This window comes from Salvia hispanica, chromosome 2 (assembly GCF_029641045.1).
Source record: "Salvia hispanica isolate PSC_SH4W2 chromosome 2, Shi_PSC_v1, whole genome shotgun sequence".
NCBI classification, from domain to species: Eukaryota; Viridiplantae; Streptophyta; class Magnoliopsida; order Lamiales; family Lamiaceae; genus Salvia; species Salvia hispanica.
Genome location: NC_142693.1, coordinates 4,896,189 through 4,919,220, shown reverse-complemented (window position 1 = coordinate 4,919,220; position 23,032 = coordinate 4,896,189). Strand labels below are relative to the sequence as shown.

The window sequence follows — 23,032 nt, the reverse complement described above, 5'->3', positions numbered from 1 at the left end:
TGTAGAATAGCACAAGAATGAAGACACAAATTCAACTAAAAGCACATATGAATTGAGAAAACCAGGGTGGATTCAATTCATTGATGGAGGATAAAGTAATGTATTCAAAACATAGAAAATATAAGCAATGTCCAAAACTGATGATAGAAGATCCTTAAGAGGTAGTATGGGTGTGTCCCTCCTCTGCAGCAGCTTCAAATGTCTCACCAGCTACAAGTTCTGGTACATCGTCATCGTCATCTTCTGCAGCACCAGAAGTCGCACCAGCCGGCATCTGCTTCTGGAATTGTTCTGCTAACTTTTTCAAGTTCTCCAAGTTATCCGGGCCTGGGAAATTGAACAAAAGTTATTTTCAGTACAGATTACTGCAGAAAAATGGATATCAAAAGATACAAAATGAAAGAAAAAAGACTACACTCACCCAACTGGTTGATAATTTGGGGAAGGATGTCCTGCAATTCTGAAAGGCCACAAAAAAAATATAGATTAATTCAACTTCCGATAAACTTTAGATTTAGAAGACAAATGAGATAAAAAGGTTTTGAACTTAACCGAACAGGGATAAAGAAATAACGAGCATCGGAAAAACAGGGCATACTATCATGTTATATGGATTTGTGGTTCGACCATATTAGTAATGCAATGTCGATTTCAAGTCAAGAGAACGAAACATACTCTTGTTCTGAGGAGTGCCGCTAACAACCCAGGTGTTGGCTGAAATAGATGCTTGCACTGAAAATAACAAAAGGTTAGACAAAAAGTTAAACGAGATAAAAAGAATGAATGCAACAAAACTAGACAAAATTAAAACTTAAATCCAGCAGTTCACACCTTTAGGATTGACAAACTGTATAACTACATCTTCCTTGAAAATATTAACTTCCTCAATCGCAGGTATGGCATTCACTCCTATTCTCTTTAAGGTACTTTGAAGCCTCTTGTCATCTGTTGTGGTCGTCTTGTGAACCGCCTTCTTCTTTCTGCAAACCAACAAATACACATTTATTAGAAACACAAACAGAGAAAAAGTTTAAAAGACAACAAATTGATACTACTGCTGCATAATATCAAGAACGAACCTTCTCATTGTACCCTTCCCCCCGGTCCGGACCGAACCGGCCATCTTCATTAATTTCTCAACATTCATCTGTGACGAACAACACAGTGAGTTGGGGAAAAAAGTAAAGTCTTGTATTAAAATTTATATTTTTATAGCAATTAACATGCCAAAAATCACAATAGCCAATGAGAAACGATCAAACGAGCTCTTGTTCTAAAAGGCCAAAACCAAATTTTTCAGGGACCTTATTGATAAGAAGCACAACTTACATATTCTACTTCCTGTGTTATAAAACCAACCACATTTGGCGTAAATATAACTCCAATAGACAATCGTATACGCGCAAAACCACATTTTCAGCTAAACCAATATCATATCTATCATTCCAAGCGTGCAAAATCACATCTTCAGCTAAACCAATAGCATAACTACTGTCCCTAGCGTGCAAGACCAATAATAATTGAATATAAAAGATACAGCAAATCAGAAGCACAATAAAATCAATCATCAAGCAATTAGAATACAATGAATGCTGGAAGCCCATCGCCTGACTGTAAATAAACCAATCAATTGATAAATCAGTCAACAACAACAGCCATAAAAAATACACCAATTTCAATTGAAGAAAACACGAGCATTCAATTGCAACGGATATATCAAATAAAGTAAAATCGGAAGCATAAAAGAGAAGGTGTAAGTGCAGAAATGGGGAAGAAGGAAGAGCAATTACCTCTGCGAAAATGTGAAGTGGTGGGAGAGAGCGACCGCAACAGGGAAACAAAGGATAACAATAAAACCCTAGCGGCTACCGCCTACTGCAGTTACCAAAAACCACAGATCTTTATCTATATCTATCTCTATCTCTATATATATGTGCCACCTCAGCTAATCTTTATACAGCATCACTTTAACTATTTTATCACTATTTATTTTATTCTTTTAAATAAATCTTTGAAATAATTAATAGAAAATGATTTTATTTTTCCATTAGAATTAATCCACTAAAATTAGTCCATACATATTTCCAAAAAAGTTATATCACTCTCTTCTTTTCAACTCTATTTATTAATTTTGTAATTTAATTGTGTTTAGATTATTTTTTATTTGAAATTATATACTCCATCCGTCCCACATAATTTGGGACACTTTGACCCGGCACGGATTTTAAGAAATCTAATGAAAAATGAGTTTAAAAAGTTGGTTGGATGTGGATCCTACTTTTAAAGTACTAGTTTTATAATAAAATGTGAGTAGTAATGAGTTAATGAAAATATGGGGTCCACTACCAAAAATGGTAAAAGTAAAGTGTGTCAAATTACGTGTGAAGTGTGTCAAATTATGTGGAACAGTCCAAAATGAAATATTGGGTCAAATTATGTGGGACGGAGAGAGTACTTTAAAAGGTACACTCGACCACATCCCATGGATTATAAAATTCCTTTTCTTTAATTTTGTCAAATTTGAAAAACTAATGACATTAGGTATTAGAATTAAATTAAATAGATAAACTGAATGTTGCCCAAAATATGAAGCCTATCAGGTGACCCACGCTGTGCTCCAAACTAAACTGCTCAACACACATCATTTTATACTTGAAAAGTTGATTAAACTGCTTTATAATGGAAGGCTCACTCACTCAAAACAAGCTGATATATGAATCAGTAAAGCATTGTTAAAGTAAGGGGACAAAGTAATGTTAGAGATCTTCCTGAAACATGGTAAATATAAGCAATGGTCTCCAAAATTGAAAATAGGAGGCCTTAAGAGGTCTGGGTGTTTCCCTCCTCTGCAGCAGCTTCAAACGTCTCGCCCGCTACAAGTTCTGGTACATCGTCGTCATCTTCTGCAGCGCCAGAAGCCCCAGCAGGTGCCTGCTTCTGGAATTGCTCTGCTAACTTTTTCAAATTCTCCAAGTTATCCGGGCCTGGGAGTTACGTACAATAAGTTATGTTTAGTAAAGATTTTTGCAAAAACTGGTCATTACGTTACAGTTACAAGATGAGAAAAGAAGGAAAAACTACACTTACCCAACTGGTTGATAATTTGAGGGAGAATGTCCGTCAACTCTGAAAGAACCACAAAAGAATGACAATGAATTCAACTTCCATATATTTAAGATTAGAAGACAAATGATGACCAAAACAAGCTTTCGTTATAGTTAAAAAATGTTCTGAATTGAACATGATCAGACCAAAAATAACGAATTATAAGCATCAAGAAACAAAATCAAATGATTAAGAGAAAAGACTCCCTTGTTCGATGTGTAATGTTACTTATAAACAAGTAATGTTTTTAAACCTTCATTTTCTTGAGAGAGTGTTCATGTTTAAACCGTGAATTGAAATTTTAGATCAAGCATATCGACAATATAAAGTAGGTTGCAAAGTCGGGAGAACTAAACATACTCTTGTTCTGAGGAGTTCCACTAACAACCCAGGTGTTGGCTGAAATAGATGCTTGCACTGAAAATTAAAAAAAAAATTAAAAATTAGACAAAAATGTTGAAAGAGCAAATGAAGATGACAATGCAAGAGAACTGGATAGAGACCTTTGGGGTTGACGAACTGAATAACTACATCTTCCTTGAAAATATTAACTTCCTCGATTGCAGGTATGGCATTCACTCCTATTCTCTTCAAGGTGCTTTGAAGCCTTTTGTCATCTGTTGTGTTCGTCTTGTGTACAGCCTTCTTCTTTCTGCAAACCACACAAGTGCTTTCATTAGAAACACAAACAGAGTATAATTGAAACGATGGCAGATGTTGCTCTTCTGCTGCCCAAGTTCAGTCTTGACAACATAAATCAGTCAAAACTATAAATAAAAGTTTTCTGCATAATATCAAGAACAAACCTTCTCATTGTACCCTTCCCACCAGTGCGGACCGAACCGGCCATCTTCATGAGTTTTTCGACATTCATCTGTAATGGAAACCATAGATAGTCTGAGAAAATGCCATGATCTGCAGTGTATTCCCTCATATATATACACCTAATAATTACAACATGCCAACAAACACAATATGCAAAGTGATGTCTTCCAAAGGCCTCTTATTCTAACAGCAATTCATCATAATTATAGCAGCAACCAATCACTAGAACAATAAATTCCACGCATTCAGCTAAACAAATAGCATCTCTATCATTCCAATCGTGCAATAGCAAGAAAATGCACAATTTTTAAAAAGCTACAATAAACCAGAAGGACAACAAAATCATAGGATGAGAAAATCATTCAATCAGAAGGAAATGAATACAATAAATTAACGAATCGAGCAAAAAATTCTTATTCAGCAGGAAAATTAGGTAATCACTCAACACCAACAGCGAGCACAACAAATTCACTGATTTCGAATCGAGAACGCATAAGCATGGTTTGAAAATGAAAAACCTCCCCTTGTCCAGCAGATTTACAAAATAAAGCAAAAATCGGAAGCATAAAGAGAAAGGCAAACTGAAATCTAGAGAGAATGAACAGTAATTACCTCTGCGGAATTGCGAAGAAGGAGAGTGGAGTGAGAGAGTGAGCGCAAGAGGCGGAGTGAGGAAGAGGAGGATAACAAGATGAAACCCTAGCGCCAAACTTTCAATCTTAGTAATTAATTTTAGAATAAAGGCTGGTTCCTACCATTTTATCAATTTGGTCATAATATTATCTTTTTTATTATTTGTCACAAATTAACTCGGACCCGAATCGATCCTCACTTAATAAAACCGTCAAAAAATAGACAGACTCAAATTTATTTTAGAATAAAGGCCAAATTTGATTCACGTCTGACCTTTACTCTTAATTTTATAAAGTTTAAAATAAAGTCTACTCTATGAAAAAAAAAAAACATCGTGATTCATGCCACATAAACCTAAATAAACTACTCCATCATTTAATTTATAATTTATCATGACTATAGATATTTTTATTTTATAGAATTAAAATAGTTAAAAAAATATTAAGTGAACAATCGGAATATTTTAAGGGACGATTGACCACCACGCCATTCATATTGGCTTGGACTTTGGAATATAAACATCACTATAAAATATAAACAGTTTACAATTAATTGAGCTAACTATTATGGTGCCCAAATTTGATTTGTATACTAGTATGATTTAATCATATCCTAAACTTTATCATCTCTAATTCTTATCATTAATTATATTAAAGCTTATAAAATTTAAGCCATTTTCACAAGTTTTTATTCAAAAAAAATTTCAAATTTTACCCAGATCAAATTTATTCATTACTAATATAATGTTTATTATTTTAATATATTTAAACAATTGGTACACTCTAAGCTGATAAAATAAATTATTCATCGACCTATGAAAAATAAGTAACATAATCAGTCGTATTCATTTCGAACATCGATTATGTATTTTCACGTATTGATTTATTTGACTATTTTTCCAATTTAAATTCATTTTTATAATATTAATTTTTATATAAAATTCATGCACAAAACATTATGTAATTATTAACCATTATTCTCTTGTAACAGTGAAATTATTAGAGATTTAATACAATTGTTAGATTTAAGTTGTTCATATATACCGGAGATAATTATGCAATGTTTTCAACTAAATTAATCTATCCAATTAATGAGCCAAATACCGCAAAAATGAAGCTCGGCATATTTAGTTAGCGATATTTTATTTTATATTTTTTAATCAAAAAGAAAAAAGAAAAAGAAAAGAAAATATTTAGTTATTTAGTTAGCGAGATTTACCGAACAAGGTTGTGCACATATATTCATTGATTAAGATTTAAATAATTTACGAATAAATTTAAGCTCTACACAATTAACTAATAAGATTAACAAGGTTATGGTCATTTTATGCAACAAGGTCGAACTCATTTTTTTATCGGTCCGACAGTCAAATAAATGGTGAATAGGCACAAAATTATTAATCCTTTCAATCTTTTATAAGCAACATATTTATTTTGGATACGAATTTTAAAAAATTATATTTAAAAGATCAAATTTGAAAGGAATGCCCTTGAAATATTCCCTTCATACATCTTACTCTGACTCGACATAATTTTAGAAAATATAAAAAATCTAGTAAAATATAAATTCTTCGTTTATATATTTATATTAATTTTATATTATAAGGTTTACTATAAAAAAGAAAATGAAATTTTAATTTATAAATAAATTTTTTATTATAAAAAAGAGAGTGAAATTTTAAATTGTGAATATCCCAAATAGCAAATTGAAATATTACTACTCCCTCTGTCCCACTGTAGATGTCACATTTTCCTTTTTAGTTTGTCACAAAAGATAGTCACATTTTTTTTTAAAAAGTTTTTTCAGCTGACAGTAATTATAAAATTATATTTCTTCTCACCCCTTAACATAATTTTTTTTTTCTACAATCTCATGCCATCCCTCAAGTGTGTCATCTTCTCCGGGAACGACGGACCCGGAGAAGGTCGAACTCAATAAATTGCGACTAAATTGATTTAATAATGTTAGATATGGCAGGTGGGCAGATATTTTCCCTGACAAAATGAAAATAGAAAAAGGCGAAGGTCCAGAATTGGAAATGCTTCGTTGGAAAACAGAGATTTGATTTCTCTCGAAATCACTCACTTTTTAGGTGAAGAATTGCGTACAAAATCAATCACATCACTTGCTAATAGTCAAAGTAATAGTTGGTGAGCTGAAAAAGGGCAGAGTCGAGTCGGCGAGGGGTCAAGGCGGGGCCGCCGCAGCTGAATTTCTCCGGTCAAAGGTCAAAATTCGCTCTCCAATATAACACCTGCGCTTTTCTTCTCCGATCGTCGGTGATGGCCGACGATTACGACGAGTACGGTAAGAAGCCGATCGAGGTGCGCGCGGCGGAGGCGCTGGGGCTCGGCTTCGACCTCGCTAGCGATTTCAGGCTCAAGTTCGTCAAACGATGCCCCGCCGGAGGCAGGCTGGTTATTCTGGACGAGCGGCGCAAGCGCGACGTCGTTGTTCCGGGCGGCGCGACGATACGAGATGTGCCGGAGAGTATACACATCGACAAGGGGGATCACGTGCGGTTCAAGTCGGATGTGCTCCAATTCAATCAGGTTTAGTGTTTGATTCTGTTTGATTTGATCTCTTTGTTTCTGAGTTAATTAATGCATTGGATTACATGTTCGTTTGGATAATTTGGACTCCGAATTGCTCCACCGTAGTAAGTGTTAGAGAAGATAGAGCAAATCTGAGCTCAAGTAACCTTACCGTGAAAACAGTGATGAAGAAGCGAAGTTATTTGATAATTGGTACTTACTCTCTACTTTTGAAACGAACTGAAGCTGCTTGCAAGCATAGCCGCATAGGCTTCCAGAGAAACAAAAGCAAACTAAATCTAATAATTCGGTGAAAGAATGAAACGTTCGATAACGTTTTACTCAGAACTACTTCCTTCTTTTACCTAATTGATTTGCTGAAGATCATTCGCACTTGTAGCACCTGAAGGAAACATGGAAGATACATCAATAAGAACATAAGAACTATACAACTTATTTTATGCTTAGAGATTTTGTTAAGTTTTTCTTGTTGATGTAATTCTTGCAGATGTCAGAGCTACTTAATCAGAAATCATCGTTACAAGGAAAAGTCCCCTCTGGATATCTTAATGCCATTTTCGACCTGAGTGGAGCTTGGTTAAATGATGCTGCGGATGCCAAGTATTTAGCGTTTGATGGCTATTTCATCTCAATTTATCATCTTCATCTTACTGCATCACCACTAGAACTACATGACCATGTCAAGAAGTCTGTTCCATCTCGTTGGGATCCAGCATCGTTGTCCAGGTAATTTTAAGTTAATATGTCTGACTATCTTTATAATCAAGAATAAAGTAGTAGTCCTATAGGAAGCCTAACTGCAGTGCCATGTTGCAAATTTTGGTAGATCATCCTCGACTATGAAATGTCGTAGGCCCATCTTTGCTCCCAATGTTAAGTAATCCACTTTCCAGCACTCAAGCATGCCACTTAAGTAACCTTCCCTTGTGTCAGTACATAAGTGGTGAACATTCTTAATGCATCATGTTACCAATGTGTTTCATGCATGCATTTATGAATTGCAGTGGCCTCTATGTCCATAGAAATGTCTATCAAGAGTTTATCTAGATGAATGAAACCATTTTTTCTTGGAAAATAGGGCATAGGCTACACTTACAGTGAAAATCACTGGCCTGCGTGTAAACGAGGTTGATGTAACCTCTATTTCATTGTGAAGCTAACATGTGTACTTTAATTTCTTAATAATTTTAAATTGGTTTCAATTGCCAGATTTATCCAGACATATGGAACACATATAGTTGTTGGAATGGCTGTTGGAGGCCAGGATGTGCTTTGTGTGAAACAGAAGGCATCTTCTCCGATTCCACCAGCTGAGCTCAAGGGATATTTAGAGGAACTTGGAGATTGTCTATTCTCTGATACTACTAATAGCCCTATCCTGGAGAGAACAGCAAAAGATAACCGAAGAAAGGTATATATCGACTTGTGGAATTCATGTTAGGACTCTGTGCATGCTTCTCGCTTATAACATTGTAATTCTATATACTGTTTCAGTAATATCGGTACATCTGCAGGTCCCTGAAGTATTTAGTCGCATGCTACAGACACATACAATGCAGTTTACTAGCATCACAGAAACATCAAGCAAGGATGTAAGTTGCCTATGCTCAATCTTTATTTGCTCTTCAAAAATTTGAGGGAGGTGATTCATTTTGTTATATGTATAGGGGCTCACCCTTATTTGGTCAAAAAGAGGTGGTGACGTGTTTGCACAAAGTCACTCTAGATGGCTCCAGACAATGGCAGCGAATCCAGAAGCAGTACTTTTCAAATTTGTACCTATTACTTCTCTGCTGAATGGAATCCCTGGAAGTGGCTATCTTAGTCATGCAATCAACTTGTACTTGAGATGTATGTTCTTACAGTTTTATGATCTCAGATTTATCCTTTTCGTATTTGACTATCCTCCCCAGTCTGTATTCTGAAACCAGCATTATTTTTAGCTTGTTTTTGTAGAGTTCTTCTCCTCCTTCATTAATTACCTGACTTATAGATTAATACTTCTTTCTTCAGACAAACCATCATTAGAGGATTTACCATATTTTTTGGAGTTTCAAGTTCCTACACAATGGGCTCCTTTGTTCTGTGAGTTGCCCCTTAGACACCAAAGGAAGAAGACATCTTTCCCCTCCTTGCAGTTTAGCTTGTTGGGCCCCAAGATATTTGTAAGCTTTTCTCAGGTACGAACATCTTCGTGCAGCTAAAAACGTATAAAGTTCATCTGCACGTGCTGCATGCATCATGTTCGTTTATCATATTAGCCTCTTGTGCAAAAATTCCATGATTTTCAGGAGAGATGATTTCAGCTTAAATTACAATTTGCTTTTGTGGGCTGAAACTGTGTATGCACGGCAACTTTATGAGATTCATCTTCTTTCGTGTGCTCAGTTGAACTATCAGTTTGATTTTAATGAAAGTCTTATGAAAATGAGGCTAGTTTTAGGTTGGGTTATTCGGGTAGGGACCAGAATACAGACGAGGTTGCACGCTCTTCACACTTTGTTTCTAGAATTGATTATTACTATGTGATTGATTTCTGAAGTATCATCTTCCACTGCTGATTTACATATTTATTAGGCTGCTATGTTGATTTAAAATATCCCATCTGTAGGTTACAAGTGATCAAAAACCAGTCATTGGCCTACGCCTGTATTTGGAAGGCAAGAAAAGCAATCGACTGGCACTTCATGTACAACATTTGTCGAGCCTTCCAAATATAATGACGATGCACTCGGCAACACACTGGCGAGGTTCAGATGAGTATGAATCGAGTAATCAGTTCTTAGAACCAGTCAGATGGAAGAGATACTCAAATATATGCTCCTCAGTAGTTAAGCACGATCCTAGCTGGATACAAGGAGAACCGCATGGTGTATTCGTTGTGACCGGCGCACAGCTTGTGATGAAGGGAAAATGGCCCAAGAAAGTTCTCCACCTCCGCCTGCAATATTCCCACATTCCTAACTGCACTATCAGGAAAACAGAATGGGCAGCTGCACCCGAAGCATCCCGCAAGTCCAGTTTCCTCACGAATCTGAGCACAACTTTCACCTTTACCCAGCGGGCAGTGGCTGATGCCAAGCAGCCCCCAGCAGCTTTGAATTCCGGTGTATACCCAGATGGCCCTCCGGTTCCAGTTCGCTCGACAAAGCTGCTTAAATACATTGATGCCGCCGAGGTTGCCCGTGGTCCATACGACAGTCCTGGACATTGGTTGGTAACAGCGGCTAAGTTGGTTACCGATGGTGGCAAAATTGGTTTGCAAGTGAAATTTTCTTTGTTGGATTATTCCCAAGAAGCATAGTTAGTTTTTTTTTTTTTTTTTCCCCCACACGAGAACATTTTTTTCTGCCTTGTTTGGTTTGTTATAAATTATTCTTTGTTCATAAATTGTGATGAAATGATAAAAAAAAAAAAAAAAGAAACTCAGGCCTTTTTACAACTACCGTAGCTTAACAGGCTGTGGTGGTGTTTTGTTACTATAGAAAGTAAAAGGTGAAGAAAAAAGGCAAAAATAAAACAAGGATGGTTAGGGCATTTCTCGCCAACTCTAAGGGAAGATTATGACCTCTTAGCGGTCTCGGCCCCCTCCCTAAATCTGCTAAAAGTTCATTCGGTTCGGAGCTGAGTGGTCATCGACAAACCACAGCAAATATACGAAGAAATCAGACTGCAATAACACATGAATTGACCATAACACGGACAGAGTAGACTATAGTATGAATATACATAAAAAAGAATCATGAAGTGACATTTTTTAAAGCCTGGCCATAATCACATTGCAACATCTCAGCAAACTGTTGGAGCCAATAAGACTTGTGTGGGCACTTAACATCGCATGCAGAGCCTTACCGGAACACGATTACTCGGGTTTGAGAGTTGTAGCGGGTGGAGCATGTTGAGCCACAAAAGATGTGATGAGTGGGTTCACCAGATGGGGCGCTTCATCCTTCATATGAACAATTCCAGTAAGAGAAGATATCAGAAAGATGCCAGTTGCAGAAATCCAAAAGTTCTTTTTTTTATTTGTTGCGGAGCGGTTTTAAGAAAATCAAAATCATCTTGCAAAGAAATTCTATACACAAGAGGTAGATACGTACCTGAGGGCAGTGGCCAACATTAGGAAGCACAACAAAATCTTTAACAGAATCAAACTGCGCATAGGCTCTCCCTAGATCAATTGGCTCCCAAGGATCCTTGTCACCCCAACCCACCAGCACAGGACACTACAAGCAAAATGCAAACACAATAACTTATTTCTATCTGCTTAAGAAACATATATTTAAAAGAGCATAGAAACATCAAGAAAACAGTATTCCAACAGATTCACCTCGGCTAAAGTTGTAAAAATGTTAGCTTGAATACCGTTTACAGATAATCCAATGAAGGAAGGTACAATAGCTAAATAATTGGGTGAGCAATCGAAGGCATACAATTCCTTTGCTTTGACATAGTATACAAAGTTCACAAAGGGAGTAATAGCATTTAGAATATAATTAGAGTATATCTATGTGAAATGTGACCTTCACTAAAGGCAGTAATTCCTCAGGAAGCGGCCCACCAGAGTAGCATATAAATTCAAGAAACACTTCTGCAGCACCAGGCTGGAGTCCAGGCTCAAGAATTATCTTGACTAATTCATCTGTTACCTGCGATGTGTCATAGTAACACTAAAATGGAACCCATAATTAGTTATATAATAGAAGAATGTCAAGATGCAGCGAAACAAATTGAGTACATTTGTGAAGGTCTATATCATACAGATGCTTCAATATCTTGAGTACCCAGCATACAGGGGTAGAGCTAGGATTTAAGAATGAAGATTACATGTATGTTTTTAAAAGTAGAAGGAAAATTACAAAATGCAAGTTTAATATAGTGAAAAGAACAAAATTGCTCAGATGGTTGCCTAGATGCCAGACCCTTCCCTCCACCTCTGAACACATCACATTACTAGAAGAATGTAAAAAATAATGAAGAACAGAAACAGGAAAAAAATGTTCCAATTCTATTTAAAGAAACTGAAAGTAAGGTAGGTTCATCGCTCGAGGAGGAAAAAAGAACTAGAATCTCCAGCAAGAAAATACTATTAAATATTCGAAAGATCTCAAAGCCTAATGAATGAGTTAATTTCAATTACATTTAGTTGGTATACATTCTGATATTATCTTGAGGAACCAAAATAGACTTGAGAAAGCAAGCTATTTCTAGTTTAGCCTCAACTCTGAATATTTTAGAACATCCCTAGTTTTTTTTTTGACATAGATATGCAATGTCTTTAGGTGAATGAACATATTGGACAGCCATTATTAGAGTTGCATACCTGACAAAGAATGTTCCTCACCGACTGTGATGTAGCAACAGCACTGAAAAAGGATTTCCCAAGAGTAGTGTTTCTGAAGTAGAGGGTAAAAAATACAGAAGTTAAACAGAATAAATTGGAGAAGTTATATAAGCTAAATCAGTGACTAGAAACGAAATTCACCTTAGCAAATTCTGGAATGATTTTATTAGGGGCCTCCCGTACCATGGTTGTTTCTTTACATGCAGCATGCGAAGGGATATATTAAAAAGAATAATGCCTTTGCAAATTTCAGGATCCATGACTGCTGCCTGGAGTCCAACAAGTCCTGCATTCAAACCAACATGGCTCTGTTAGATTGAAGTTAGCAATGTCTTTTTCTTCACAGAGTAATAACAGGAATTCTAAAAACAATGCAAGAAAGCAGGCACATAACCTCCATCACTTGCGTATCTAGAAGAAGATATTAAAGAAAATTCACTTTCCCTAAAACAAAAGAATAATCTCAACTCGATAGAAAATTTTTCCTCGCTAAGGAAATAAGAAAAGGAGGAGTTACCTCCTATAGAGTTACAGACAAAGAAGACTTCATCCTTCACAATTTCCCTACAGAAGTCATTTATCTGACTACCCCATGTCTCAAAAGTATAAAAGTGGTCAACTTGAAGCTTTCTTGGATCTGGTTTGTCTGAATAACCATACCCAATCAGATCGATTGCATATACCCTGTGTAAATCTGCAAGAACTGGCAAATTCTTCCTCCAGTGGTCACTGACAAAAAACAGAAAAATGGAATTTCATACAAATAATATAGATTGAGATATTAGTACTATAACAATCAATCGAGGGATAATATCAACTGAAATATATATGAACTCTTTTCTATGTTTTCTGCAATCCAGTCTTTAAAGGCACATTACATTCTTTCAAAATGATAAACCAGTAGATATAGAAGATCATTTTCGAGAAAAAACTTCAAGCTAAAAATAGTTCTATCACGCACCACATACATAAATAAAATTATCCTGTCAACAAGATGTTAAAAGCCCAGCAACTTAATCAGGTAAAGAAGGTAGTATCACTGGGCAAGTGAGAAAGGAAAAGGCATATGTAAATGATATGCAAGTGTGACATTTTGTGATAAGTACCTATATTATATAGTTGAGGAGAAGTGAAATTGAAGCAGTGTAGACCTGTTTGCTCCAAAACCGTGAATCAAAACCAGCGCAGGCCCAGTGGTCCCTGAGTACTGGTAACGAATCGAATAACCTCTCCAGTTCCATGTACTACAAACCAACAAATTGAACAGATGAATGTTTTAGCTGACAAGAATGCAGTAATCATAAGTTAGAAAGTCAACAAAATAAGTAGAGAACATACTAAAAGGTCTCTAATCATATGTCAGCTACACATTGTCCTAAAATGTAATCAGTGTAGCAGGCAGAGACGATAATCTCTAATGCAGGAGTAGGAGTGGATACCTAAGAACCGAAAGATTCACATCAAATACCTCTTTCTACATTTTAAACAAATCAATTGTGTGTATATGTGTGCGTGTAAGGGAGGTTTCCAAATGTTTGTTTTCTCGGAACTTCTATTAATTTCATGAATTTGATAGCTCACAAAAAATTCTCTCAGTGAGAATCCTCTACAAGCATTCCTACATTAAGCAGAGATACAGATAACAAATGATTCATCCATTAACATCACATTGAAACCAAAACATACTCCAAATCCCCGTTCAAAGCTAACAGCACTAACTAAAGCCAAAACCATCCGCAATCTCATCATGATAATCGTGAATCTCAAACTTCTCATCCGATCATAAACAAGCGATGCCATTAATTAATCGACACATTGAGCAATTATAATCGCCCAACCTAAAAAACCCCCAAAACAAAAAAAAAAACGGATAAAATTCAATTACCTAGTTTTAACTTCGTTTGGCGGAGATGCATCGGTCGTAAGCTCTAAATTATCTACCAACGAAGTGACACGAAAAGCATTACGCCCGGTGATTCTTCGATGGGGAGGAATCAAGTACCGTCTGCTGTTGAAGGATAACGATTGCTGCCAATTGTGTTTGTGGTGAGTGATTCCGACCGGCAGATCCAGCTTGGAGATGGCTGCTGTTGAAGCACCACAAACCGCCATGGCCGCTCTCCACTCTGAGTTGAAGATGCAAATTGCAACTGAATTTGATTTTACTGAGAGAAACGGTTGAGGTGGAGTTGGCGCCACATCGATGATACCGCCGCTTCTCTTTTTATTCTCATCTTATTTTATTTTACATATTTTATTGTCTTTTCGTTTTTTATTTCCATTTTCCATATTTCTTAAATAGTAAGTAGTATTCTATTTTTTTCCTCAAATTTTTAGATTCTTACACATTATATATTTAGAGTTGATTTTATTTTATTATAAATACAAACTACGATAATAATAATAATAATTGTAGTATTTATTATTATAAATAATATTTTTATTATGTTATTAATTGATAACTTAATAAAAAAATATGTAATTTATAAAATTATTATATTATAGAGTATTTCAATAATTTTATGCTGTAGTATCTTATTATTATCTCGATCAAACAATTTAACTAAAAAACTTTTACTTTAATTATTATGTTATTAACTAACTGAATTATATTACTCCTAATCAATAAATATTAACAATTTTTCTTGATATTTTTCAAATACTAGTAGGAGTACATGATAGTAGTAAGTCATATTTCTGGATCGCATTAAATTCTCTCACAAATTAACAAATAGACCCTAATCTATTTCATTTTAAAAATTGAACTTTTAAAAGTTCAATCAACAAATTTCATAATTTACTAGCTTGTGCAGTATTTTCTAATAATTAACCAAACTTTATATTATGTAAAATAGCGCCATCAAAAGGATGTGTATCGACTCAATGAAAATATCAAATGGGAAAAGTATCACTTTATACTTGGATGTTTGAAAAAAAATTATTAATTAATATCAGCCCTATCTACATTAAACAACAATATCATCGTAAAAATGAAAATCACGTGAATTTATTTATTTGCCTTTAATTTGTTCTCCACATAATACACGTTTATGTTTGACAATATACGTGTTTTGTTTAACATGATTAACATAAAAATATGAATATCTCTATATTAGAAAACTCAAAAATATGAATATCTCTATATTAGAAAACTCATTCAAATTGAAAGAGACAAAAAATTACTAGTAGTATTTTTTGAATTTACAAGTTACAACATACATGTTTCTATTTTTTACAATCTTACTATGTCATTTATACATTAGCATCAACTATCAATGTCGTTATTACACAACTGCTCGTTATTTTCTTGTAGGGTGCTCATAAATCCATGAGCACATATTGTGTTCATAAATTGATGCTCGGCAATCAGCTTTTTTAGTGCAGTTTCGTGAACACGTGAGGTTTTTTTGTAAATTGATGCTCGATAATCAGCCTTTTCGGTGCTAACATATTTTCAAATACAATGTTATTCTCAAAGATTCCTAATATACTAGTACTAGTTTTTTTAGATATTTGCATAAGTTTTTTTTTTTCCATAAGATCAACTTATATCATAAAGTTATAAAATTATTCATCATTAAAGTATAAAAATACAAATAAATACATATGGCAACAATTTTTTAATTATCTAATTAAAACACTTCCCATATCCCATCAATCTCTGCAATAACAATATTGCTATTTTGGTATATTAACTCAATACTATATGTACATACATCAATTATCATATCATAATAAATGTGGTTTTATACAAGGAAAAAAAGAGTGTATCCACTAGAAAACAGCAATGACGTATTTGTAGTTGTAACCAACCTAATTTTTATAGTGGATACAAACAAAATTAAGGTTGAATTGCAAGATGCCTCTTAATACATTTTCCTAGCTGTAAAACATTTCTTCACGTCATACACACCACCCTTCCCAATATAAGACCTCAAATAGTGAAAGAAGTGTGCACCTTCTTCTATTTTACATCGACATCAGATGGGTCAGTAGAGAATACCTAGAAGCGCGAGACAACTCTCTTTAAGGAATTCTCCAAAGGTTTTGCCGATTCTGCTGAATATTTATTTTGGAAGAACTTATTCTTCGATTGCGGAATCTTTTGAAAAGTGCTTCGGAGTGCATTATTTCTTCATCTCACTCCAAGATAGAGTTCTAGATTTGCAACAAAGGTAAGATCTACTATCTTTTTAACTCTAATTTAATCTAGCACTGTAGTTTTATTTCATTTGCTTGATTTTGCAAATTGCTCCATGGATTTTAATTTTGTATTTGTGTTGTCACAACACTTGTACTTCATTTCTTGTAGATTTTTAGTGCATGCGTAGAAGCATGACAATCAAGGGATTTTTCTTTATTTTGTGAGGGGTGATATCTTGATTCTTGAATAGGAAAAGGATGAAATTATTTAAAAATTAATCTGCGGATATTGTTAATCGGGCTAACATGTGTCTTAATTTTGAATTAGTAGGGTTAATTTTGAATTAGTTAGTCCTAGCTGTAAATCCTAGCATCCACACAAGTTGCCAATTTTTTTTTTTAGAAATACTATATATGTATATGGCTATTAATTAATCTGACGTAATTTACCAGCTTTGTTAGAGCAAAAAATAGCTTGCACATTTTTTAAAAGATAGTAACAAGCAAATACTACACTCTAAAAGAAAATAAAGGAACAAAGAAAGATGGATTCACAGACTAGATAAAATTCTAATGAATATTAGAGAACATTGGAAGAAATAAATCAACAAGCTAGTGTATAATGACAAGAAGAAATATCCAATGTGTAACTAAATTTTTTATGCCATCATAGATGCACCCTTCTCCTGCTATTTCAATTTTCAGATGCTCTCTCTAGGTTGGGCTGTGATCTAAATTAGTAGTACAATTTTTTTCTTTTTGGTGTCTAAGTTATACTAATTTCATTTAATTAATCTACCTAGATTTACTGTTGAGATATTCACCCGTCACCAATGAGATGAAACCCTGTTAGGGTTTTGTTAGGTTCCCCTTTCGCGTATTAGATATGCTTTAATAAATGGATGTAGCTGCTTACATATAACATGGTATAGAGCAGTCTCGTGCTCGACTTGAATGTACCGTTAGAGGTGATGGACCGATGGAGCATGAGTGAATATGTTAAAAACATGGTATAGATGTGAGCAATTCTCATGTTCGAGCCAAATGTGCAGTCGAACGTGACAAGGCATGAGTGTTCATCTTGTTCAGATAATAATACAAGTACTCACCGTGAGATGTCCGAATTATACAAATTGATTTTAGGATGAAACCCTTAGGAGCTATACCTAGCATTTGTAAAAATGTAATTTAACTAGTTTCTCAAAGGCATATTTAAATTTCTATGCATGCATGTTCAATTTCCTAACTACATGTATATTCTTATCAAGTTTACTAATGGATGAAATTTTTGTTTTATTTGCAGTATGTCTACATTAATATCAGTTATCATTATCGTCCTCGCCACCATCTCCCATCTTCCATCAAAGGCCGAGCCACACGATCCGCACGTGCTAAACGCCCTCCGAGACTCAATCATAAACAAAACCACCTCCCTCCCGAGCTGGTCCGGTCCAAACCATTCCAATCACCCGTGCAACTGGACCGGAGTCACATGCTCCCCCCACACCCTCACAGTCACCCACCTCCACCTCTCCTCCCTATGCTCCCTCTCCCCTCTCAACACCCCATTCCCTCTCCTCATCCCCCACCTCAAATCCCTCCAACACCTCAACCTCAGCCGCTGCGCCTTCACCGGCCCAATCCCCCCGGATTTCTGGAACCTCCACCAGCTCCGCATCATAGACCTCAGCAGCAACAGACTGTCGGGAGCCATCCCTCCCGACGTAGGCGGATTGAACCAACTCGAACACCTCATTCTCGACGATAACATGTTCTCAGAAACACTACCTTCAACAATCGGAAGCCTCAAACAGCTCGAAGAACTCTCACTGAGATCGAATTCATTCTGCGGGAATCTCCCTCCCGAGCTAGGGAATCTCCCGCTGCTGCAGTCACTCGACATCAGCGAGAATCTCTTCTCCGGGAATCTCCCTCCGAGCTTTGGCAATCTCACAAATCTTTTATATTTCACAGCAAGAGGAAACATGCTTTCTGGGGATTTATTTCAGGCGATTGTGAGATCGAAAAAGCTTCAGATCCTCGATCTTTCATTCAATCCGATCGCAGGAGCTATCCCGTCTCTCATCGGAGATTTAAAAGACCTCAGAATCCTCTCCCTTCAGCATTGCCAATTGACAGGAAGCATCCCTGAGAAAATCTCGGGTTTATCCTATTTGACACAATTAAATTTAGCTCAGAACGAGTTCGATTCTGAGCTGCCTTCCGGCATTGGAAGGCTTCAGAATCTTATCTATCTCATCGCGTCAAACGCAAAAGTGAGAGGCGAGATACCCACGGAGATCGGAGGGTGTAAAAACCTCAAAACACTAGATCTTTCATTCAATTCACTCCATGGCCCTTTACCCGGAGAGCTTGCAGAATTAGGGTTTCTTAACTCAGTCCTTCTGAACTCGAACCGCCTCTCCGGCTCAATCCGGCCGTGGATATCCAACTGGAAGCGGGCCGAGTCTGTCATGCTCTCGCAGAACTTCTTCAGCGGCTCTCTGCCTAATCTAGACCTCCCATCTCTTCTGCATTTCGACGCTAGCGCGAACATGCTCAGCGGGGAGCTCCCCGCTGATGTATGTGAATCAGCGTCTTCTCTGAAGACGCTGATTCTGTCTAGCAATGCCATCTCTGGCAATATCAGTGACCGGTTCAGGAACTGCACCAGCCTGACAGATCTGATATTGTCAGAGAATAAACTCACTGGTGAGCTCCCGCCTTATTTCGGGAAGCTTCCTCTCATCACTTTAGAGATGGCGATGAACCGGCTCTCTGGCTCGATCCCTGATCAAATCTGGGGGTCCGAGACGCTGGTGGCGATCTCGTTGAACAATAACACGATTCGAGGGGTGTTATCGAATGTTGTTGGCGATGCCAGATCGCTGCGAAGGCTGCAGCTGGATAATAATTTGTTGAATGGGAGCATTCCCTCTAGCATTGGGAGGCTTAGGAATCTCACCAATTTGTCTCTACATGGGAATAAATTGAGTGGTGGGATTCCATCTGAGATTTTCAACTGCAAAATGCTTGTTTCTTTGGATTTAGGTGGGAATGCCTTGACTGGAGAGATTCCTAAAGATATATCTAAGCTGAATTTGCTTGACAATTTGGTTCTCTCACATAATCAGCTCACTGGGGCTATACCTGAGGAGATATGTTCCGGCTTCCAGAAGGTTCCGTTGCCGGACTCTGAGTACACGCAGCATTACGGGATGCTAGATCTCTCGTACAACGCGTTACAAGGGACTATTCCTTCTACTATCCGAGACTGCGCTGTCGCGACAGAGATATTGTTACAAGGGAACAGGCTTAGCGGAACCATACCTGAAGAAATATGGTCATTGCCTAATTTAACCCTACTTGATCTCTCCTTCAATTCCCTCTCCTCTTTGGTAGCTCCTCCCTCTCTCAACTCCCTCAATCTTCAAGGCCTTTTGTTGTCGAATAACAAACTCCGAGGCCCCATTCCCGGTGATATATGGCCGGAGCTACCCAGTTTAACGAAGCTCGATTTATCGAAGAATTTTTTTATTGATTCAATTCCAACCTCAATGTTCCAAGCCAAGAATCTGGCATATTTGGATGTGAGCATGAATTCTCTCACAGGTAAACTCAATGTGAGCACAAGAACTCTCTCTTTATTGGTGATGAATGTGAGCAACAATCATATCTCCGGCCGCCTCGACGACGCCTCAGTGGCGAACCTACCATCGGTCTCGGTGTTGGATCTACACAGCAACGGCTTCTCCGGGAGCCTGCCCCCGTCTCTCTCAATACTCGAGGCCCTCACGTACCTCGATTTATCGGGAAATCACTTCCAAGATTCTTTCCCTTGCAACATATGCTCGATCACAGGGCTGAGATACACCAGCTTCTCCGGCAACGCCTTCTCCGGTGAAAACAATCCTAATTCATGCGAGGATGAAAAGCCATGTGATGATAATTACAAGAGGATTCCGCCGTTCCTCTCTCCTAGATTCGGTTTACTCTCGGCTCTCGGCGTTGCCGTTGCTGTTGCGGCGGTGGTGTTGGTTGTGACGGTGGTGGTGCATATGAAGAGCAGAGATCGGAGACAAAAGGTTATAATTCTCGGGAGGACGGTGGAGCCGGAGAAGAAGAAGATGAGGGAGCCTTTGAGCATCAACATTGCTACATTTGAGCATCCCCTGATGAGGTTGAATGCCGCGGATATTTCTGTTGCGACGGAGAACTTCAGCCCGAGCTACGTGATCGGGGACGGAGGTTCTGGCACGGTGTACAAAGCCTCGTTGCCGGGAGGGCCCCCCGTTGCTGTGAAGAGGCTCAAGAGAGGCCACCTCCCGCAAGGCGACCGCGAGTTCCTCGCCGAAATGGAGACCATTGGAAAGGTAATGATAGAACTTTGTACTTATATATTGTTTTCAATTCTCCAAAAATAAGTTAGTACTCCATCCGTCTCACATAATTTTAAACAGTATTTTATTTTGGGTCGTCCTACACAATTCTACACACTTCACTTTTATCATTTTTGGTAGTGGACCTATATTCCACTAACTCATTTCTACTTACATTTTATTATAAAACTAACTTTAAAAGTAGGACCCACATCCCACCAACTTTTTCAACTCACTTTTTCATTACATTTCTTAAAACCCATGTCGGGTCAAAGTGAGTAAAATTATGTGGGACGAAGGGAGTAATAATAAAAATAGCTTTTAGATAGTAATTTCAGTTATCTATTTATACCGATATGGGATATTTATTTATTTATTTGCCTTGACCTTTTTGAGATACTCCCTCCGTCCCCTATTGTAACACTTTGACCGGACACGAGTTTTAAGGAATATAAAGAAAAGTTGGTTGAAAAAGTTAGTGGAATGTGGGACCCATTTTTTTATATTGATTTTATAATAAAATGTGAGTGAAATGAGTTAGTGGAACGTGATACCTACTTATCATTTATGGTAAAAATGAAGTGCTACTCTTAATTGGAGACGGAACAAAATGAAAATTAGTAACTCTTATTCAGGGACGGAGGGAGTATTTGATTGTTTCATTTGCCAACGACCTTCCTCAAACCTTCGAGATTAACCAGGAGTTAGACTTTTTTCACCAACTCTCTATTAAACTAGATCAAATTATAAAGTCCATATATTGCTAGAACAATCATTTTTATATTTTAGTCCATATATATTGGCATATTGTTAGACTAATATAGTAGTTAAAGTTCTTTTTTTATACTGATGTGAGATATTTGTTTGTTTCATTTGCCAACAGGTGAAGCACGAAAACCTCGTCCCGTTGCTCGGATACTGCGTCGTATCAGACGAGCGGTTCCTAATATACGAGTACATGGAGCGCGGGAGCCTCGACTTCTGGATACTGAGCCAAGAGCTAGACTGGCCGACGCGGTTCAAGATCTGCAAAGGCGCAGCCAAGGGGCTCGCGTTCCTCCACCACGGCTTCGTCCCCCACATCATCCACCGCGACATCAAGTCCGGCAACATCCTCCTCGACCGCGACTTCAGCCCCCGCGTGTCGGACTTCGGGCTGGCGAGGATCATCAGCGCGTGCGAGAGCCACGTGTCGACCATGCTGGCGGGCACGCTGGGGTACATCCCGCCCGAGTACGGGCAGGCGATGGTGGCCACGAAGAAGGGGGACGTGTACAGCTTCGGGGTGGTGATGCTGGAGCTGCTGACGGGGCGGCCCCCAACCGGGCAGGGGGACGGGGAGGGGGGCAACCTGGTGGGGTGGGTGGGGCACGTGGCGGGGGAGGGGCGGGAGTGGGAGGTGTTCGACCCTTGCTTGGGCGGCGTGGCGGGGTGGCAGCGGCAGATGTTTGGAGTGCTGAGGATTGCGAGGGCTTGCACGAGTGAGGAGGCGTGGAAGAGGCCTACCATGCTTGAGCTTGTCAAGATGTTGGATGAGGAGGAGGATTATTGAAGTTTTTTGGTGTGTTGATTCATGTGTTTGTTTTTTTTTCAGACTTTGAAACCTCTTGTTTTGTGGGATTATATTGAACATTGTCTTTTTTTTTGTAATTCTAATTTTCAACATATTGAAAAGTGGTATGGTTGAAAAAATGGTTGCATATTCTAAAGTGAAACTATGTTACATACTACTAGTATTATATATCAACATTGCTGATCCATGCAATTAAACGCCAACATCTATTTTTCCATTCTTTTTTTGTATTTCTATTTTTATGTTTTGTCTAAATTAATCAACTTTAATAAAGTAGTGCAGAAATTAATCTTCAATGTTATATTGAGATTAAAACTATGTTATATCAAGATCGGTTAATTGTTGTTTTCCAAATTTAGAATATTTCAAAAATATGGTAGCTAGAAATGAAGTTAAAAATTTATAAAATTTGAATATTTCAAAGCAATTTAAAATCAAATCCGCCATGTTTCTGAGATATTAAAAGATTTAACTA

At 37.3% G+C, this 23,032-nt stretch overlaps 5 protein-coding genes across 5 annotated transcripts; 2 read left to right on the top strand and 3 right to left on the bottom strand.

Annotated features, from left to right (window-relative positions):
* Positions 1–52: 52 nt before the first annotated feature.
* LOC125221820 (nascent polypeptide-associated complex subunit beta-like) lies at positions 53–1,932 on the bottom strand. Its single transcript, XM_048124095.2, has 6 exons — positions 1,791–1,932; positions 1,080–1,147; positions 832–980; positions 676–732; positions 422–460; positions 53–327 (listed from the first exon to the last, which is right to left on the bottom strand). The coding sequence occupies exons 2-6, from the start codon at positions 1,145–1,147 to the stop codon at positions 155–157; spliced, it is 486 nt and encodes a 161-aa protein (XP_047980052.1). The 5' UTR covers positions 1,791–1,932; the 3' UTR covers positions 53–154.
* A 760-nt stretch (positions 1,933–2,692) lies between these two features.
* On the bottom strand, positions 2,693–4,673 carry LOC125221827 (basic transcription factor 3-like). Its single transcript, XM_048124108.1, has 6 exons — positions 4,543–4,673; positions 3,912–3,979; positions 3,609–3,757; positions 3,466–3,522; positions 3,088–3,126; positions 2,693–2,984 (listed from the first exon to the last, which is right to left on the bottom strand). Exons 2-6 carry the CDS (start codon positions 3,977–3,979, stop codon positions 2,821–2,823), a joined length of 477 nt encoding a protein of 158 aa, XP_047980065.1. The 5' UTR covers positions 4,543–4,673; the 3' UTR covers positions 2,693–2,820.
* Positions 4,674–6,551: 1,878 nt separating this feature from the next.
* LOC125222405 (MACPF domain-containing protein At4g24290-like) lies at positions 6,552–10,543 on the top strand. The gene is made up of 7 exons (XM_048124989.2): positions 6,552–7,115; positions 7,606–7,844; positions 8,328–8,529; positions 8,633–8,710; positions 8,786–8,969; positions 9,132–9,298; positions 9,730–10,543. The coding sequence occupies exons 1-7, from the start codon at positions 6,846–6,848 to the stop codon at positions 10,420–10,422; spliced, it is 1,833 nt and encodes a 610-aa protein (XP_047980946.1). The 5' UTR covers positions 6,552–6,845; the 3' UTR covers positions 10,423–10,543.
* Positions 10,544–10,771: 228 nt separating this feature from the next.
* On the bottom strand, positions 10,772–14,671 carry LOC125222412 (alpha/beta-Hydrolases superfamily protein). The gene is made up of 8 exons (XM_048125001.2): positions 14,348–14,671; positions 13,614–13,706; positions 12,980–13,191; positions 12,604–12,748; positions 12,442–12,514; positions 11,642–11,788; positions 11,219–11,344; positions 10,772–11,067 (listed from the first exon to the last, which is right to left on the bottom strand). Exons 1-8 carry the CDS (start codon positions 14,572–14,574, stop codon positions 10,981–10,983), a joined length of 1,110 nt encoding a protein of 369 aa, XP_047980958.1. The 5' UTR covers positions 14,575–14,671; the 3' UTR covers positions 10,772–10,980.
* Positions 14,672–17,909: 3,238 nt separating this feature from the next.
* On the top strand, positions 17,910–22,648 carry LOC125185202 (uncharacterized). Its single transcript, XM_048081703.2, has 2 exons — positions 17,910–20,978; positions 21,868–22,648. Exons 1-2 carry the CDS (start codon positions 17,910–17,912, stop codon positions 22,534–22,536), a joined length of 3,738 nt encoding a protein of 1,245 aa, XP_047937660.1. The 3' UTR covers positions 22,537–22,648.
* Positions 22,649–23,032: the final 384 nt, after the last annotated feature.

Bases quoted from the DNA above. Each gene is read 5' to 3' on its own strand.
- LOC125185202 (XM_048081703.2), top strand. From the start codon at position 17,910: ATGTCTACATTAATATCAGTTATCATTATCGTCCTCGCCACCATCTCC. The intron at 20,979-21,867 runs GTAATGATAGAA...ATTTGCCAACAG, and splicing joins AAATGGAGACCATTGGAAAG to GTGAAGCACGAAAACCTCGT.
- LOC125222405 (XM_048124989.2), top strand. From the start codon at position 6,846: ATGGCCGACGATTACGACGAGTACGGTAAGAAGCCGATCGAGGTGCGC. The intron at 7,116-7,605 runs GTTTAGTGTTTG...TAATTCTTGCAG, and splicing joins ATGTGCTCCAATTCAATCAG to ATGTCAGAGCTACTTAATCA. The intron at 7,845-8,327 runs GTAATTTTAAGT...TTCAATTGCCAG, and splicing joins GATCCAGCATCGTTGTCCAG to ATTTATCCAGACATATGGAA.
- LOC125222412 (XM_048125001.2), bottom strand. From the start codon at position 14,574: ATGGCGGTTTGTGGTGCTTCAACAGCAGCCATCTCCAAGCTGGATCTG. The intron at 12,749-12,979 runs GTAACTCCTCCT...GTTTGAATGCAG, and splicing joins TGTCTGTAACTCTATAGGAG to GACTTGTTGGACTCCAGGCA. The intron at 11,068-11,218 runs GTACGTATCTAC...GTTCATATGAAG, and splicing joins ATGTTGGCCACTGCCCTCAG to GATGAAGCGCCCCATCTGGT.
- LOC125221820 (XM_048124095.2), bottom strand. From the start codon at position 1,147: ATGAATGTTGAGAAATTAATGAAGATGGCCGGTTCGGTCCGGACCGGG. The intron at 981-1,079 runs GTTCGTTCTTGA...GTTGGTTTGCAG, and splicing joins GGGAAGGGTACAATGAGAAG to AAAGAAGAAGGCGGTTCACA. The intron at 461-675 runs GTATGTTTCGTT...GTGGCCTTTCAG, and splicing joins CGGCACTCCTCAGAACAAGA to AATTGCAGGACATCCTTCCC.
- LOC125221827 (XM_048124108.1), bottom strand. From the start codon at position 3,979: ATGAATGTCGAAAAACTCATGAAGATGGCCGGTTCGGTCCGCACTGGT. The intron at 3,127-3,465 runs GTATGTTTAGTT...TGGTTCTTTCAG, and splicing joins TGGAACTCCTCAGAACAAGA to AGTTGACGGACATTCTCCCT. The intron at 2,985-3,087 runs GTAAGTGTAGTT...CGTAACTCCCAG, and splicing joins TCAAATTATCAACCAGTTGG to GCCCGGATAACTTGGAGAAT.